Genomic DNA, 16459 nt, shown 5'->3' with positions numbered 1-16459 from the left:
CACAACCTAGAAGAAAAAAAGTCCATGTAACAAAATGGCGTCATTATATATATATATTACTTTAACACAAAAAAATAAGAATTATTTTTTTGTATAGAACATTTGTATTAATTTAAAGGTGTTCTCAAATAACTACATATTTAGTAGTGTCGAGGCTCGGTCCAAGACCGTCTTGGGTGATTTTATCCAGACAAATTTGGACAATGTTTCGGTCCAGACCATATACGACTGATTTTGACACTGTACAAATATGATTTATCTCATACATTTAACGAAATATACTTGATGTCATAGACAATTAATCTATCAATAAACGTTTTAAACCAAGTGTTAAATTAGATCGATCCCTACTGATTTTTGTATATGACGGATTCAGACTGCATTTTTCTTTAGTGCTGATCTAGACGTAACATCTTTAAAGGGTTGAAATAGTTGATAAGAATTTTAGCAATAGTTTGGAACAAGGATGTCCAATCCTTAGACCGTCTACTACTTATTCTCACTTCAAGTAGTATTTTTGAGCAAAATTGTCAGAATAACATCAAAACATGTAGAAAATACATCGACGTACAAACATTGGAAATATTTATCAATAATGGAATGTTTGAAATATTATTCCTCTGGAGGAAAAATTTTTAGTAAGGAAACAGAAAAAAAAAGATTTCTTAAGGATTTATTTTCTGAAAAAGATTATTTAATCAAGTTATGTAACGGAGCAAAAAATTTAATTAAAAAAAAAGTATTCAAAAAAACCAAGCCCCAAAAATATCATACTGCAGACACCCCTGAACCGTGGCCTTTTTTAAAAAAAAGAATTTTGCCTTGAAAAATTCGCTTTGGCCTAAGTTTAAAATAAACATTTTTTTTTTTGTCTTTTTTTTTATTAAGCCATATTATGAAATTTAATTTCAAAAATCCATCGCTGTACACAAAAAAATTAAATTGTTTTGAAAAAGTTGTAGTTTTAAAAATTACATTTTAAATATTACACTTTTTGGATTAAAATTTCAAAAATTTAAGGGTATTCACAGAAAATTAAATTATTTGGGAAATTGCTTTTAAAAATACATAGTTAATCTCTAAAAATTAATTTATTTTGTAAAAAATTGAAATATTAGATATTTCAATTATTAAATTTTTTGAAAAAAAAATTCCAAAATCAGCTGCTGTTTAGACTTGATTTTTTTTTTTTTTTTTTTCAAAAAAAAAAAATCCTTCATTTTTGGAATATGGCTAAAGCCCCTCAATCCAAACCCTAACAGACGCCCCTGGTTATAGCTTGCTTTTGTATTGACGGCTCATGGTTGTGCCGTACTTATAAATAATATTATTTGAATTTCCCGGGATCTCGAAATTGAATAATTGATTTTGATGGATTGTAAATGATAGAACCCCTAGTGGGATTGTAAAAGTGGAGACAGGCTTATAATATACAATGTGGGCCCACAAAACTTTCAGAAGCATTTAATTTAGTATTACGATTTTATCAACGTTATTTTTAAATAAGAAGTTTCTTTACAAACCCAAACGACAGCTGAAACAAAGATAAAGTGCCAAAAAGGCTTCACAGACTTTATAAACGAACTGCTTTCAACATGAATAAGTCAATTATAACCCATACAGCAAAGAAGGACCATAACTTATATAGCAACAATATGGCTTACTTTTGGCCTGCCTCCATATGACCCTGCGCTGACCTCCCTCCCCTGGACATTGCAGTTAAGGGACCCTTAGAGAAGAATACATGTCAAACCCTCCATTCAATTTCTTTAGACCGAATCCCAACAAAAGGACACCGAGTTGAGACGTAAAACTTGCTGCTGCATTTAATTACGACTTTACTCCCGTTGTTTTCAATTACGTTTTGTCATTAGACAACCAAACGACAGCTGAATCAAAAATACGCCAGTTTTGTTTTTATCCCATGTCTCTAAGTGTTTGAGCAACCACAAAAAAGGCAACATGTGTCCGATCTCCTCTGCGCCGATGTCTGAGCTGACAAGCTTACAGAGGCCGTTTGCATCTGCCTCCAGACTGCCTACAAAATCAAGAAGTCCTTTACAGCCAGATACAGCCAAAAAGAACCAAAGCTTCTCCACCGACAATATGGCTTACTTTTGGCCTGCCTCCATATGGCTCTCTCACAGCGTTGACCTCTACCCCTTGGACTTTACAGTCTGTGACGCCTTAGAGAAGAATATCTGCCACACATATCCTCCAATTTTGGGTATGCTCTGAGCAGTAATCATGACAGCGTGGTACAATTGGACACGATCTTGATCGTTTAGAGCTGCCAATCTGTTGGCCGGCGTGTGTAGGCTGTTATTCCTTTTAATGGAGGACATGTTGAATATAAATTTATAGCATTTAACCATATCACAAATTAGTTTTGAGGAGTATTTTCTGAATTCCATAGCAATTATATTGTTTGTAATTTAGTCATGCACTTTATAGTTTTTGTGTCCCGACTCTGAACATTTGTACCTCCATGGTTTAAGGACAATTAATCAACTGATGAACGTGACCAATGGATTAAAAAGCCTCTTGTTTTTTATTGTGTTGCTTTATTTGCTTCGTGTTATGGAGGGTTTTTGGTTTAAAATGGATTATAATACTTCTTTTGTATTTTTTATGAGGAGATGATTCAAAGGATATGAATGTTTAGAAAGTAGGGGAATGCTTAATAATAGGTATTTTATTTGTGTTTTTTTTTAAAGGCAAAAAAAAAAAAAATTACATGTGAAGGAATAACAAATATGAATAACAAATTTTGTAATTCTTTTTAAATTGTTATTTCATAGAAACAATTCCATTGTTTACCCTATTTGGATTTTGTAACTATATGATTTACAAGTTGTGCCTTGTTTCATCTAGAAATTGGTCCAGTACCAACTACACCTGCCTCAAAAAATATTATTAATCACCTTCTCACAGAGCACACAGCATCAGAGATCCAAAAATTTGACTAAGGCAAGCAAGCAGACTATTTATAGTATATAGGGATCGAGAAGAAAACTGCACACTGAGGGTTACCAACCAACAAGCATCAATAATGAGCTTTGGGTATGTTGCATCGAATGGACTGGTTATGCCACTCATCTGGTTAAAAAAAATGCACAAGCTCAACACTAATGACTACGTCGATAAGTTTGAGGACTGAGTTGATATCCTAGATCAGGGGATGGATCAGGAAGGGAATACGATGGATACAAGATGGAGCACCAATGCACACAACCAAGGTGACTTATTCCTTTTTGGAGACCAACATTCCATTCTGACCAAAAACAATGTGACCTTCAAACTTGCCAAATTCCAACAAGATTGCCTTTTCCTTCGGTCCGAAAATAGATATCTGATGAAAAAGTGCACGGAATCTCAAAGCTCTAAAGGCTTCCTTTGATGAGCAGGTGAACTCCATGAAACTAATTACCTTATTACCACCTGTTAGAGATTTATACGGCGCATTGAGCCCATTATTAAAGTGAATGGATCTTCACCATTGAAGATTTAGAAATGACAAGAGATGTGCGAAAATAAGTACAAAGTTTAGTTAATCTAGCGCCTTAGTTTCCCTAGACATTATACTAGTTAAAATTCCAGATTCAAAGTGTCTAGTTTTCTAATAGGCACCCTGGATAAAAACACCCATTTCAAATACCTATTCAGTAGGAATCAAGCAAGGTGGATAGAAATAAAAATGTTATACGATAACGCGTGTACGACTGATGTTTGACTTCCACCACGCTTTTAAAAATAGGCGTCATAGTGTATGAGTGGTTGTGTGTTTTCTCAAAATCTGTTTTTTCTTTCCCAGCCGGCGGTACGATACATTAAATTGAAATTTCTAGCAATAATGACGTCATAGACCATGAGTGATTGCGTGTTTTCTCAAAATATACCTATTTTGCCTAGCAGTTGGTACGATACATCAAATTGTAAATTATAACAAGCCTGATTACATGATGGTCTAACCTTTTATTTCTATTTTCTTGTATAAAATATTTATTTAAGAACACTTAACACTAGACTTAGTATTTGTGAGCGATCCCTCAATTGCTCCCTTTGACCTGTTTTGGAACAACTGCTCATTATGCCCTTATTTGAGTCAAAATGCCTCATTTTTATAAGCTGCTATGAAATAAATCTAGAAAGTTTGTATTCTATTTAGAAAAACAATACAGCTTTTGTTTATTATTAAAATTTATATTTTTTGAGGAAAAATATACCTGCCAATAGGCTCCTTCATTGGACTCTCTTTTTGGAGGTACAATAAGTATATGATGAAATTGGGTTTATGATTACATGATGGGATAAGTGAGGGAGCCAGATTTCGACAACAGCCGATTAGAGGAAGGATAAATTTAGCTCTAAATTGACTCTTGAACAATCCCCATAGAGTCTTTCAACAAATGAGAAATACATTTTAGCCAAATTGATCTTCCATTTATGCAAGAGGCGTGACGTAATATCAGTGGTGTTGATGATGGAATGCTTTTGAAGATTTCGCGTACTTTAAATTTTATTTTGACTATTAATATGGACGTTTTTTAGTCTGTTTAAAACTACCAATACTGATTGAATGCAAAAATGAGTGCAAGAAAATCTTTCTAAAATCCTGATTTGTCTATAAAATGTTGTAAAATTTATGGCTAAATTATGATAGATATCAAATAAACACTAATTACTTGTAATTATTTGTAAAAAACTGATTTTTTTTCTAAATACAAGAGAGCTCAATTTTGATATTTCGGGTGCTCTTTTTTCAAAAAATTTAGCACTCCTATTTTGGTCATTTTGGCCAAAAAATCCTTAGTCTACTTATCAATTAATCAACTTACAATGATAATTTCTCAAATTAAATCATTAATATATCGATGAATGTCGGCTTTTGGTCTGAAAATCCAATGATTGTTAGTGGACTGATCTAATTAGGTCCTTTACAGGAGTTCAATATAGATCAATCGTAAAGAAAAATTTGCCCAGAATCCATAGATGAATTGTTGATGACGTCAGTTGTGTTTTAAAATTGTCAACATTGGCTCTCCAACAACGTTATATGAAGTTAAATGGACCATTGATAAATGTATTTTATATCAGAAACAGTTATTTCCAGAAAAATAACAGATTTTGACTATAAAATATACCCTTTAAATAAATAATTTGATCATTCAATCAGAGAGCTGGCTTGCACATTTCAACTAATAGACCGTCAATGCTAGAATAGAGCTCAAATATAGTTAACTGATTTTGAAAATTTGTCATGAGTTTTAAAATTCAAAAATTACTGATTTTGACCCTTAAAAAGACATTTAAATTTTTAAGCAATGTAACGTACACACTGGATTACACCTTTTTGGAAGCTAAACTTGAACATAATGAACTGCTTTATAAATGAATCATGAGTTTGAAAAATGCCTTTTAGTTCAAAAACCGTTATTTCCAGAAATATAACTAATTTTGACGAATAAAAAGTACCATTTAAATGAATAATTTGATTAAGCAATGAGAGACTTGCCTTCCTTATTTTAACCAATAGAACATCAACACTGAAATACACTGCGTTTAGAACCTTAGCCCATACGTAATTAACTATTTGTGGAATAAATCATGAGTCTACTCTGCATATTATATCAAATTAGCTGACATTAAAACATGAAACTGACAATTGAAAAAGACTAATTTTGGAAATAAACCCCTATTCTGCAAAAATTAATTATAGCAGACGGGTACTCACCATAAATATCTAATTAGTGCCTATTAATGTTAAGGCACTTACTATGATATAGGCTACTTGTTATTTCCGTACTTTTTTGTGATTTTCAAGGGGGCTTTCTCTCTCCCTTTCTCGTCGCAAAAATGAGATCTATGCCTATATATAATAGCATTCTATTAAGAAGGGGAAACAGTTGTCTTTGAATTGGAAGGACACAAAGGGGAGTCATAAAAATGTTTCACCTCCATCTTTTGTTACTCTTTTTAGTTCCTTCGAGTACCCACTCTTATTTTCTTAACTTTGACCGCTTTGAATCCTGGTTAGAGGCTTATGTTCAACAGGAGGGCATTAGTAGTGTTCTTGTCATTACGGAAGATACATCCGACTTAGATCCAGAGTAAGTATAATTTTAAAATTGTTAAATTCATCCCCAGACATTTCATTCCTCTTTAATGACGTCATACCGTCAAAATCAGTTGGTAGTTTTGATGTATGTAGGAAGGCATTGGAGATGACTGATGACTTGTGATGAATGGGACACGGATATAAAGGATTTGTGGTCCTTATGGAATAGAAATGACTTCATCATAAGTCTTTAATAGTGATTAGGAATGGAAATGACGTCATTACTCTTCCATACGATCGTCTCTCCTTACAACTACTCCCTTTCATCAATTTATCCATCCTATTTTCACTTCTCACAGTTCAGATCTACCTAAATAATAAGCCAGATTGTCCTTCAACCCCTTTTCCAAGATCACCTACACTCGCTTACTTCAAGTTCACCTCTGGATTAAAACCACTATGACGTTACTAAATATCCATTTTTAAATTGGGAATGAAATGTCGGGGAATGAATTTTACAGGGGATGAATTTACTGGGAATGAAATGACCTAGCACCGTATAATTTAATTAAAAGTTTAGCTCAAGGATGTCCCGTCAACAACAAATAAACTAGAGCTAGTCTTTGAAAAATTATTATTGTCAATTTCAATGTACAAATTATAATGATAAATATATAAATGCTTGAGCATCATAAATCATCCCAGAAATTTGACTACGTAGCAAATTACTAAAAGTGACGTAGCTCAATGGACAAAGATCAAAGGAGAATTTATTCACTTGAACTCAATGTGCGACGGTTCGAAACTCGGTTACTCCTAAGGAAAGAAATATACTTGATGTATATGGACTTCAACAACAATTCCTAGATTCATGTAATATTATAAAATTATAAAATTCTACCGAAAGTAGTCCATTAAAATCTGAACACTTTGAATTTAAAACTTCAACAAGATATAATTTATTCAATAACAATAGAATTTCAACAAAATTAATAGTATAACTCGATGTGTGTTAGAGCTCTCTTAATTATTAATATAGCCACCCTTAGCGGCAATGGTGGCTTCCAAAAGACGCTGGAAGGCCTAGCTCCCATTGCCGATGTAGCCCTCTGTCATGACGTCCCAGTGCTGGCTGACAGTGCCTTTGAATCCCTCAGTATTTTTATGAGGAAAACTGAGGGCTTCCCTCAACATGCACCTAAAAAATTTAGTTGAGGAGCTTGACACCAGGGGTGTAAGGGGGCTATAAGTGTCAAAAGATATTTCAAAATAACTCAAAAGAGTTTTGCAATGAAGGAGATGGAATTCTTTTTATTGCTGGTGTCAAAAGTGGGCTCTAGACCCTTGCAAGGCTCTCTTTTTTTATAGATCTCTCAACAGTCTGGTGTGTGAGGGATTGCCCTTGGTTGTTTTCTTTAACTACTCCGGGTCCAGTTCGGCCTTTTTGATAGTGTTATTCACCCTCTCCAAGGTTTGGAGCTTGCTGACGGAGTAGACAGTAGTCCTGAGAAGGGCCCAATGCTTGGAGTTGACGAATATAAATTCATAAATCACGTTCAAGTGTTATTTTCTGGGCGTATACATAGGTCAGAGAGCTCAGGTTTGTATTGTTTTGTAACTAATTGTTTATGCTTTAAATGAATTTGAATCACTCAACTTTCATTAGTTATTGAATTTCTAAGTGTTGAGATATAAAAGGGACCACTTGGTAAATTTTGAACATTTCCTTTTTCGGATTTTTGTTCGATTGGATAGTCCGGATTTTTTACGAGCGTAACGTTTTTCATTTGATTGCCCTCTTGATAGAATCCTCCATTTTACAAAATAGCTCCATAAAATGTTGGTTACTATCAAGTAGAGTCTGAAGCTCTTATTCGTAGGCTTGGATTCTTATTTATTTGATTATATATTATTTGCAGGGAACACACTTTTATGCACGACATTTATTTCCGGCTCAACTCCTATGGAATAACATTTTCTGCTCTCCACGTGTCCTCCTATAATGACTCATGGAACACTGATCGGGATAATAACAGCTTAGTTATCGTCTTTGAGTCGGATTTCATTCATAAGTACCTACTACACATTCACCCCGCGCATTTCATATCCAATGATTGGCTCATTTTGAGTAAGAATAACCTATCCCTGGACTTGTATGAGGATATTAAAAGTCTTCGAGTCAATTCCCGTTTCTACGTTTTGAAGCCCTCTGTGGGAATATTTGAGATCTATCGACCTGGAAAGGGGTTGCCCCAAGTGCGAAATCAGTTGTACGATCCTTTTTTGGAGCCTCTTGATATTTCGAGGGATTTTTTGCTCCAACGACGACGAAATTTGACGGGTGTGAGGATTCGTGTGGGTTACTTAAACTCGGATTTTTTCAATGTGGAGAATCGGAGCGGGATATTTTATTTCATTTTTAGGGATTTACTCAATAATTTGAATATTAAGCCGATTTATATACTAGGGAATGATGGAAGCTATGGAACAGAGGTTGGAGGTGGAGAGTTTGATGGCCTCCTTGGAATGGTCCAAAAGAGTGAGGTGGATGTTAGGTATGTTTTAATAGATCTTTAAAAAATTGGCCGAAAACATTTATAACGAACGTACATTTCGCCAAAGGAAAATTTGCCGAACGGAAAATTATTCCGAATGTACATATATTATACTGAAGGACAATTTACAGAACGGACATTTTGCCCAAGGACAATTTATGAAATTTGACCGGAAAATAATATTTAAAATACCATATGGAAACTTGAAACTTACACACTCGGAAAGAAAAAAGAAAATATCCTGGCATTCTATAATTATAGATGTAACAAAAATCTTTATTAATATTTTTCTGATACATAGTCAAATTGATTTATAATATTCCCCCGTCATTGGCCTCACAGATGCCCACAAACCTCTTGCGAAAAGAGTATTGCAAATGAATTTAGATCCATGGCACTCCAATCCTCGTTTGGGAGTTTGTCTTCCAAGAACCAAATCATGGCGTCCTTGAGGGCCCTGCTTTAACTATGGGCTTTTTCCCGAGCCCTCCTTCCTCTCTATGGTCTCATTGATGTCTAGCCTCTTCTTAACATTGTAAATGGTCTTATGAACCATTCCCGTTAGCTTGGCCACCTCTGTTGGAGTGTGACTCAATCGAAAAAGAGTTGATACTCTAAAGGACGCCATGATCTGGTTCACGGAAAGTTACAAGCTAACGTTTTCCATGGTCATAGACATGTTCAAGGGCAACCTTCTCCCCAGGTTACAGGTAAATTTCTCCGACGGCAAAGTCGTCATTCAGCAAGATGAATCTCACTGTGAGGACATTTCTCGTCCGATTTAAACAATTCAAAGAGCAGCAGAAGTTTGAGATACATGGCTTGGCTATCTATACGATGACAGACAAGTCTAATTTATTTAACTCTGAAATCAATATAATAAAATTGTGTAAGGTCATATAAAGGGAGTGGGGATTAAATTGTCCCCAAAACATTTTTCTACAAAAAACAACAGAAAATGTACATTTTTTAACTTTTTATTGAAAATCAAAACTATGACGAGCATATAGCCATTCATTCGATATAATCACCGTTGGCATCAATAACGGCCTCAATACGGCCTCTGAACCGGCCGCAGGCTCTTCTGACCATCTCATTGTCCATGTTGCCGAATACCTCCTTGATGGAGTCCATCAGGCTGGCCTTGGTGCTATGGGGATGTCTGGGGCTATGTCTCTCGACATAGCCCCAGACAAAATAGTCCAAAGGATTAAGGTCGGGAGAGTTAGGAGGCCACAAATCCTTGGTTACGACGTCATAACAGTTCTCCGTTAACCACTGCATGGAGATTTTGGACACATGGCAGGGTGCTGAGTCCTGTTGCCACACCCAGGGCCTTCACCATGGCCTTCATGGACCTGGTAGGGTCATCCTCAACCATGTTCTTCATCTTGTCGACAAAGTCGGTGTTCCTGACCTTCCTGTCGGCGCCCTCCTCCTTGGGTGCCCTCTTTATGGTGGCATCAACATCCCAGGTGTCCTCTAGCTTCTTACAGATACGCTGAACAGTCCGTAAATTCACTCCTACGGTTGAAGCAATCGTTGAATTGGAGATTTCACCTCCATTATTAACCAATGACATGACTACGGCGGACCTCGAAAGCTCCTCGTTCCACTTATAGCTCTTTATCTCCTCATATGATGACGGCATGATGCTAACTGAACTACGTATGGTCAGCTGACAAGAATAACTTTCCTATTTGGTAACTGGTTTTTTATTTGATAATGTCGTCTTCAAGTTATCAACGTTTAAAGTAGGCGACAATCTGATCCCCGCTCCCTGTATATTATATTCATTAATTAAGATCAATACCGTTCTAATATTTTAAAAGATAAACAAAACGATAGGGATAACTTCTCCGTTATCAATTAATTATCATTCGACATGATGGATAATTCATATTGGGAAATACTCCTGTTTTGACAAACAAACATAATATCAGGCAGATGCACTGATTTCTACTTCATTATGATCCAAAATACATTCGAACCTCATATTCGGTTGTTTTTATTTAATGATCATTAATGAATAATTATAAATATTTTTCGGCAAAAGAACACTCATTAATTTACTTTAAATGACTTTTATAGTTTATGCACAATACCTATTTTTTATTCATTAATTTTAAATTGAATTAAAATATGCAATTGTACATCGACTATAATATAATATTATAATTGTATGTCCGCTGATAAAACCCATAAGGTATTTATTTTAAAATGGGAGACATATACATACATTAAGAATAAAAGAAAAGTCCTTCAGAATTCTGAGTTACATACACAAGACCATGTTTCATTCTGATCAGACCAGATTCTTGGGCTCTGGAGGGCAAGTGTGTTTTTTCGCTAAATAGCTAATTTTTTTCATAAAACAAGATTGATTCCCCATGTTTCACAAAAATGTTTTAATTACCTTAAAAATTCGATTCGATTTGAAAATGTCCCCCAAACATATTAAAAATCAAAAAAGCGAATTATTAGACAAACAGAAAAGGGGAGAACGAACATTAAATACGAATTAAAAAAAGGAAAAAGAGGATTAGCAAGTTAGTCTTAGTATGTATGTTCATTATGGTTGAAGAAGGAACATATTTCTAATGTTTATGTTGTCTATCGACAAGTTGACTGAATTCTGGAATTTTTTTAATGCATTAAAAAAATTTTAAAATTCCAAATTTCCTTCGGCGAAATGTCTTTTGCAAAAATGTTTCCGGTCAAAAGTCCAAAATGTCTCACTTATACCCCCATTCAAGTCCACAGGCATTTACAATGACAGAAAAACGACAAAAACACATAACCTTCTCTAATTTTTTGATCAAAACCTCCTGGAAACTCTATTTGAACGATCCTGGAGCTATTCCGCTCAACTGGTACTCATATCTTAAAGTCTTTCACAATCGCTTCTGGCTTGGAATTATTATCACGATCCTCATCTTTGTAGCCATGTACTGGCTCTATTCAAAAAGATATTACAACTTGAATGAACCCCTTGGTATAAAACCAGGATCCATTATCGAGTCATTTTTTGCAGTCTTCTTTGCCGTACTCGGGTCTACCTTTGGCTCTGAAATCCCAACACGAACCTACTTTCGTATCCTCATTCTAACCATATCACTATTTGGAGCCATTCTGTCCTGGATATTCAATGCCACACTTGTAGCCATTCTCACTTCCGTCGTGACCAAGGAATCGGTTGGAAGGTGAGTCTCTCATTAATGAATTACACTATACAACAGCATTTTCACTCTCTGGCTAAAAACCAAATTTATAACTGTTATTTAAGCCATAGAAAACGAAAAGTATCAATAAAATTGTCAATTGCAGGTCGTTTTGCCTCTCAAGTTTGGTTTTTAAACACGTTTTTTTTTAGTGTAATTTCGATTCAAAGCCATATTTTAAAATAGAATAACTAAACAGATGAAAGTTTAAGGTCATAAAAGTTGATAAAAAACATTCCAGGGCTCAAAAAATAAATTACTTTATAAGTTATCTTGAGTACAGTTTCATTAAAATGGGTATAATTATACAGAAATCAAGTAAAATGGAGGGATCTTATTTGGTTGCTAATATTTTTTGCATATTTTATTCAATTTTAATATATTATTGCTAAAATTAAAGAGTATGGAATTGAATATGGTCACGGAAATGATTCAAAATTAAACATTAGTTTGGGGAAAAAGTGATTTCGTATTTACGTCCTCTTTTTTTAACAAAGTATATCTTGTACATTTTTGATCACATCAGATCATACGATAAAACGTTGGAAAGGTGTGAGCCCATACTACAAATTCTTTTTTCACAGTATTGCACAGGGCCAGTTCAGTCGTGAATTATCTTGCATCGAGTATGGGGGTCTCAAATGAAGAAACATATCTCGAAAGCGACCACGAAAATTTGGAAATGTATACGGGACCGATGCTCGTTCAGCTCCCGCTGCACAACAGTGGTTCGAGCGATTTTTTGTTTTCGTTCAATTCTGCCCTCTACTGTGAACAACTCCACCGTTTGAAGCTGGCGATCAAACAGAAACGGTCAGCATTGTCGAATAGGAGACAACAAGAGATCATTAAGAGGACACTAGGCTGCACACATCTTTGATGACGCGCCAGAATCTCCGGGAGATCTAATGGGAAGTTTTTATGCATCCACCATACAATTCAGACTTGATACCATATGAGCAGTACCTGTTACTGTCTACGGCCAACACGCTTAGGGGTATAAGTTTGGCTTTAATAAAGGCCAGTGAAAATTGGTTGGCCACGTTCTTTTGCCCATAGGGATAAGGGCTTTTACGAAAAGGACATTATGAAGTAAGATTCTCCTCGTTCGCAACAAGTTATCGAACTGAACAGGACATAATTGGCTTAAATTGGATATGCAACACTTTTTAGAAAGCATTGCAATAAAGCAAAAAATACCAAATTACTTTTTCCACACCTTATTATAATTAATTCAATTACTTGAATAATTGTAAGAAATAATTAATATTTTAGAAGTAGGAAAAGTTCAAAATTGACTTATAAATAAGTTAGTTAAATTACTTACTTCATCATAAGTCTTTAATAGTGATTAGGAATGGAAATGACGTCATTACTCTTCCATACGATCGTCTCTCCTAACAACTACTCCCTTTCATCAATTTATCTATCCCATTTTCTCTTCTCACAGTTCAGATCTACCTAAATAATAAGCCAGATTGTCCTTCAACCCCTTTTCCAAGATCACCTACACTCGCTTACTTCAAGTTCACCTCTGGATTGAAACCACATGACGTTACTAAATATCCATTTTTAAATTGGGAATGAAATGTCGGGGAATGAATTTGACAGGGGGGTGAATTTACTGAGAATTAAATGACCTAGCACCATAACATATATAGGATATATAACCTATTTCAACCTTCCTTTCTCTAAAAATTAATTACTTAAAACAATTAGTCAACTAATTGACTCAATTATATTTATTTGGTAGAGTCTGTACTCAAGAGAACTTATTAGATGTTTTATCTTTTCTACATTTGGGATGTTTCTATCATAATTTTTATTCCTTTGAGTTGTCATTTAAATAGTTATTTCATTTCGAAATATGGCTCTAAATCGAAATTATACTCTAAAAATCTGATTATACAAAAAAGCGTTAGAGGCGGAATCTTCTTTAGATAAAATAACAATAATGAATGAGGCTTTTAGCATGACCAGAATGTTGTTATATACTGTTAATAAACTAACAACCATAAATTATGCTGTGCTTATTTAACCTATAGCTTAAAGGACTTACTGGAAAGACCAGAGTATCAACTCATTCTCCTCAACGGAACAGTAGTCGTAGATGACTTTCGTTACGCCTTCGAAATAAAAGACAATCCGTCCGCAAAGCTCTACCAAAGAGTATACACCAAGCTCATCGAAGGACAAGAAGAAAAAGTTTTTTCTCAGTGAGGATAAAGTGATAGATGGACTTAGAGGAACGAATCGTGTCGTTCTTTACGCTGAAGAATTCACAACGGTTCTTCTTCTCAAGGACTACCCCTGTAGTATCACGGAAGGGAAGCTAAAATATGGATTTTCCAATTTGGCATGGGCCTTTGCACCTGACTTTGAGTATCGGGAGATGTTTGACTATGAGATACGACGATTGAAAGAACAAGGGTTCATACAAAAATATAATCAAAATCTACAAAAGGAAGTCTTGCTCCGATATTGTCCTACGTACATGGATACGTCTTTTACACCCATTCTCTTTAATAACATTGTTTTAGTCTTTATCATTCTGGTCATTGGGATTTTAGTGTCGGTATTTGTGGTACTCATGGAGATGGGGCTGAATTGGGGGAAAGAGGGGCATCAAAGAGTGTGGCAGTGGAGAAGAAGCAAGATTTGAAAAAAAGGAATTCGCCGCCGCCCATCAAGGATAATTACTCCTCGTCATATTTACATTCATATACGTATAGTCGATATTGATTTAGCCTTTGTTCCATGATTGATGTATCCAATAATATATATATCTTCTGTAAAGCCACCCCCTGATTTAATTGACTTAAAACTTGTAATAAAATAATCTTAAAATACGGCAAACTATGATAATTTTTCTTCCTAGAGACAATAGTGCCCGGAAACTCTTTGGAGACTTTGTCTTCCCAGAGCAAGATGGCCCTAGGGGTTTTCAGGGCAAAAAAACATCCTTCCTTCTATCCTTTTTTTTTTCTCAAATGTAGAAATAATTAATAAATAGCAGAATTAAATATCAAAAAGCTGGCCAAAGTAATTTAAAAGAAGTTTAGTCCAATATCGAGAAACTAAAAAGGATCTACCCCAAACGAAAATATATATTTGAAACCGGAACAGAGTTGAATGTAAGGGTTAAATTGATGTTATAGGGGATTAAAAGACCCTTGTTGGAGAGTGATGAACATTTCCGGACAAAGTTGGATTATTCCACCAAATTCCGGAGTAATGAAGGTTGATAAGTAATCTTTTACTTCATCAATATGTCGGAGACATATTTGAGTTAGTTATAACCTCATTATTCCCATTTCTGGGATGTTTGTAGATACTCAAAAATTGTAGTTATATAGGAGAACCTTTATTTGATATAATTTACCTATATTGACCCGGATATTGTCACTTTCAAGCATAAAATCTGTCAATTTAACATTATTTTATTCTGACAATCAATTCTGGATACATTAAGGGCAATTAGCGTATCTGCTACAGGAGTGGGCCCCAATCCACGGGCTGCAGACATGAACCAATCAGTACCGGGCTGCACAAGAATTATTTAGTTATTTCTGTTTTATTTATTCACCAAGTCTGGGACGATAACAAAGGAATACACACAAACTCAATGATTTAGCAGTTACAGACAGTTTTTGATGTTATTGGAGCAAGAATTCCAAGCCAAATCAATCACACACAAACTGTACCCATCTCGATTTTTTTCTAAATATGTGCATATTTTATTAGTTATTAGTTAATAACTCCAAAATATAAAATTTTGTAGCCTTTTTTGTCCTCCAGTTCAGGATTTAGAGGCTTCTAAAGTTTAGACACGCATTTTCGTCTGTAGTATTTAAGTGGAATCGAATGCATCTCTAATAACTTCTTTTATATATATTATGAATATTACAAAGTAATATAAAAAAATTTGAGTGAAATTGAAAATCGATAGTTTTTTTTTAAGGTCAAGATATTGACCTCGTGACCTTATATGCCCAAAATCATTTTGTTGCCTTATACAGTAAAATGGAAAAAAGGATAATACAACTCTCTATTAAATGGGTTTTAAAGTAGATGGATATTTTCAAAAACCTACAAAATAAGGGGATTTTAAAATAGGGGGTGTGGCGTCGAGGCCAAAACTTAACCCGTAAATAAGAATGATTTATTTATAGGAATAAACGATACTTATTCCTATAAGAATACTAATTTTAATCCAACCTCGGTTTTGAGTAAAATCCATTCTAGGGTACTTTTGTGTTGACAAACTTCATATTGTATATAACCCAAGGGGCCTTCTTGTTATGTAAAAGGACTATTGAGTTGTCAAGGAGATTTTTATAATTATAGATCAGCTGTATTTATGTAGATAGTGATCTTATCAGATAGGCCATGTCTTAATTAAAAACAATATTCATCCCCACAACGAACCAATTAATATCTACATATAAAATGCACACCTTTTTATTGGTCTGCAAATACGAAATTGTGGGGGGAACCATTTTGTTTTTGTTCTTATTATTATTCTCTTTTTCTTCCCTCTTTTTTTCTTTTCTTCTTTTTTTTTTTTCATTCCCAACGCATTACCCATCTTTTCAAAAACCTTTTTGGATGGGAAAAGTTAAACT

General features: G+C 34.6%; 1 protein-coding gene across 1 annotated transcript; it reads left to right on the top strand.

The window, feature by feature from the left end:
* The first annotated feature begins 5896 nt into the window (after window positions 1-5896).
* On the top strand, window positions 5897-14690 carry LOC121126431 (uncharacterized). The gene is made up of 4 exons (XM_040721756.2): window positions 5897-6110; window positions 7978-8613; window positions 11370-11816; window positions 13880-14690. Exons 1-4 carry the CDS (start codon window positions 5947-5949, stop codon window positions 14052-14054), a joined length of 1422 nt encoding a protein of 473 aa, XP_040577690.1. The 5' UTR covers window positions 5897-5946; the 3' UTR covers window positions 14055-14690.
* Window positions 14691-16459: the final 1769 nt, after the last annotated feature.

Source organism: Lepeophtheirus salmonis, chromosome 11, assembly GCF_016086655.4.
Source record: "Lepeophtheirus salmonis chromosome 11, UVic_Lsal_1.4, whole genome shotgun sequence".
NCBI classification, from domain to species: domain Eukaryota; kingdom Metazoa; phylum Arthropoda; class Copepoda; order Siphonostomatoida; family Caligidae; genus Lepeophtheirus; species Lepeophtheirus salmonis.
The sequence above is the reverse complement of the archived record's forward strand: the minus strand, read 5'-3'. Positions and strand labels throughout refer to the sequence as shown.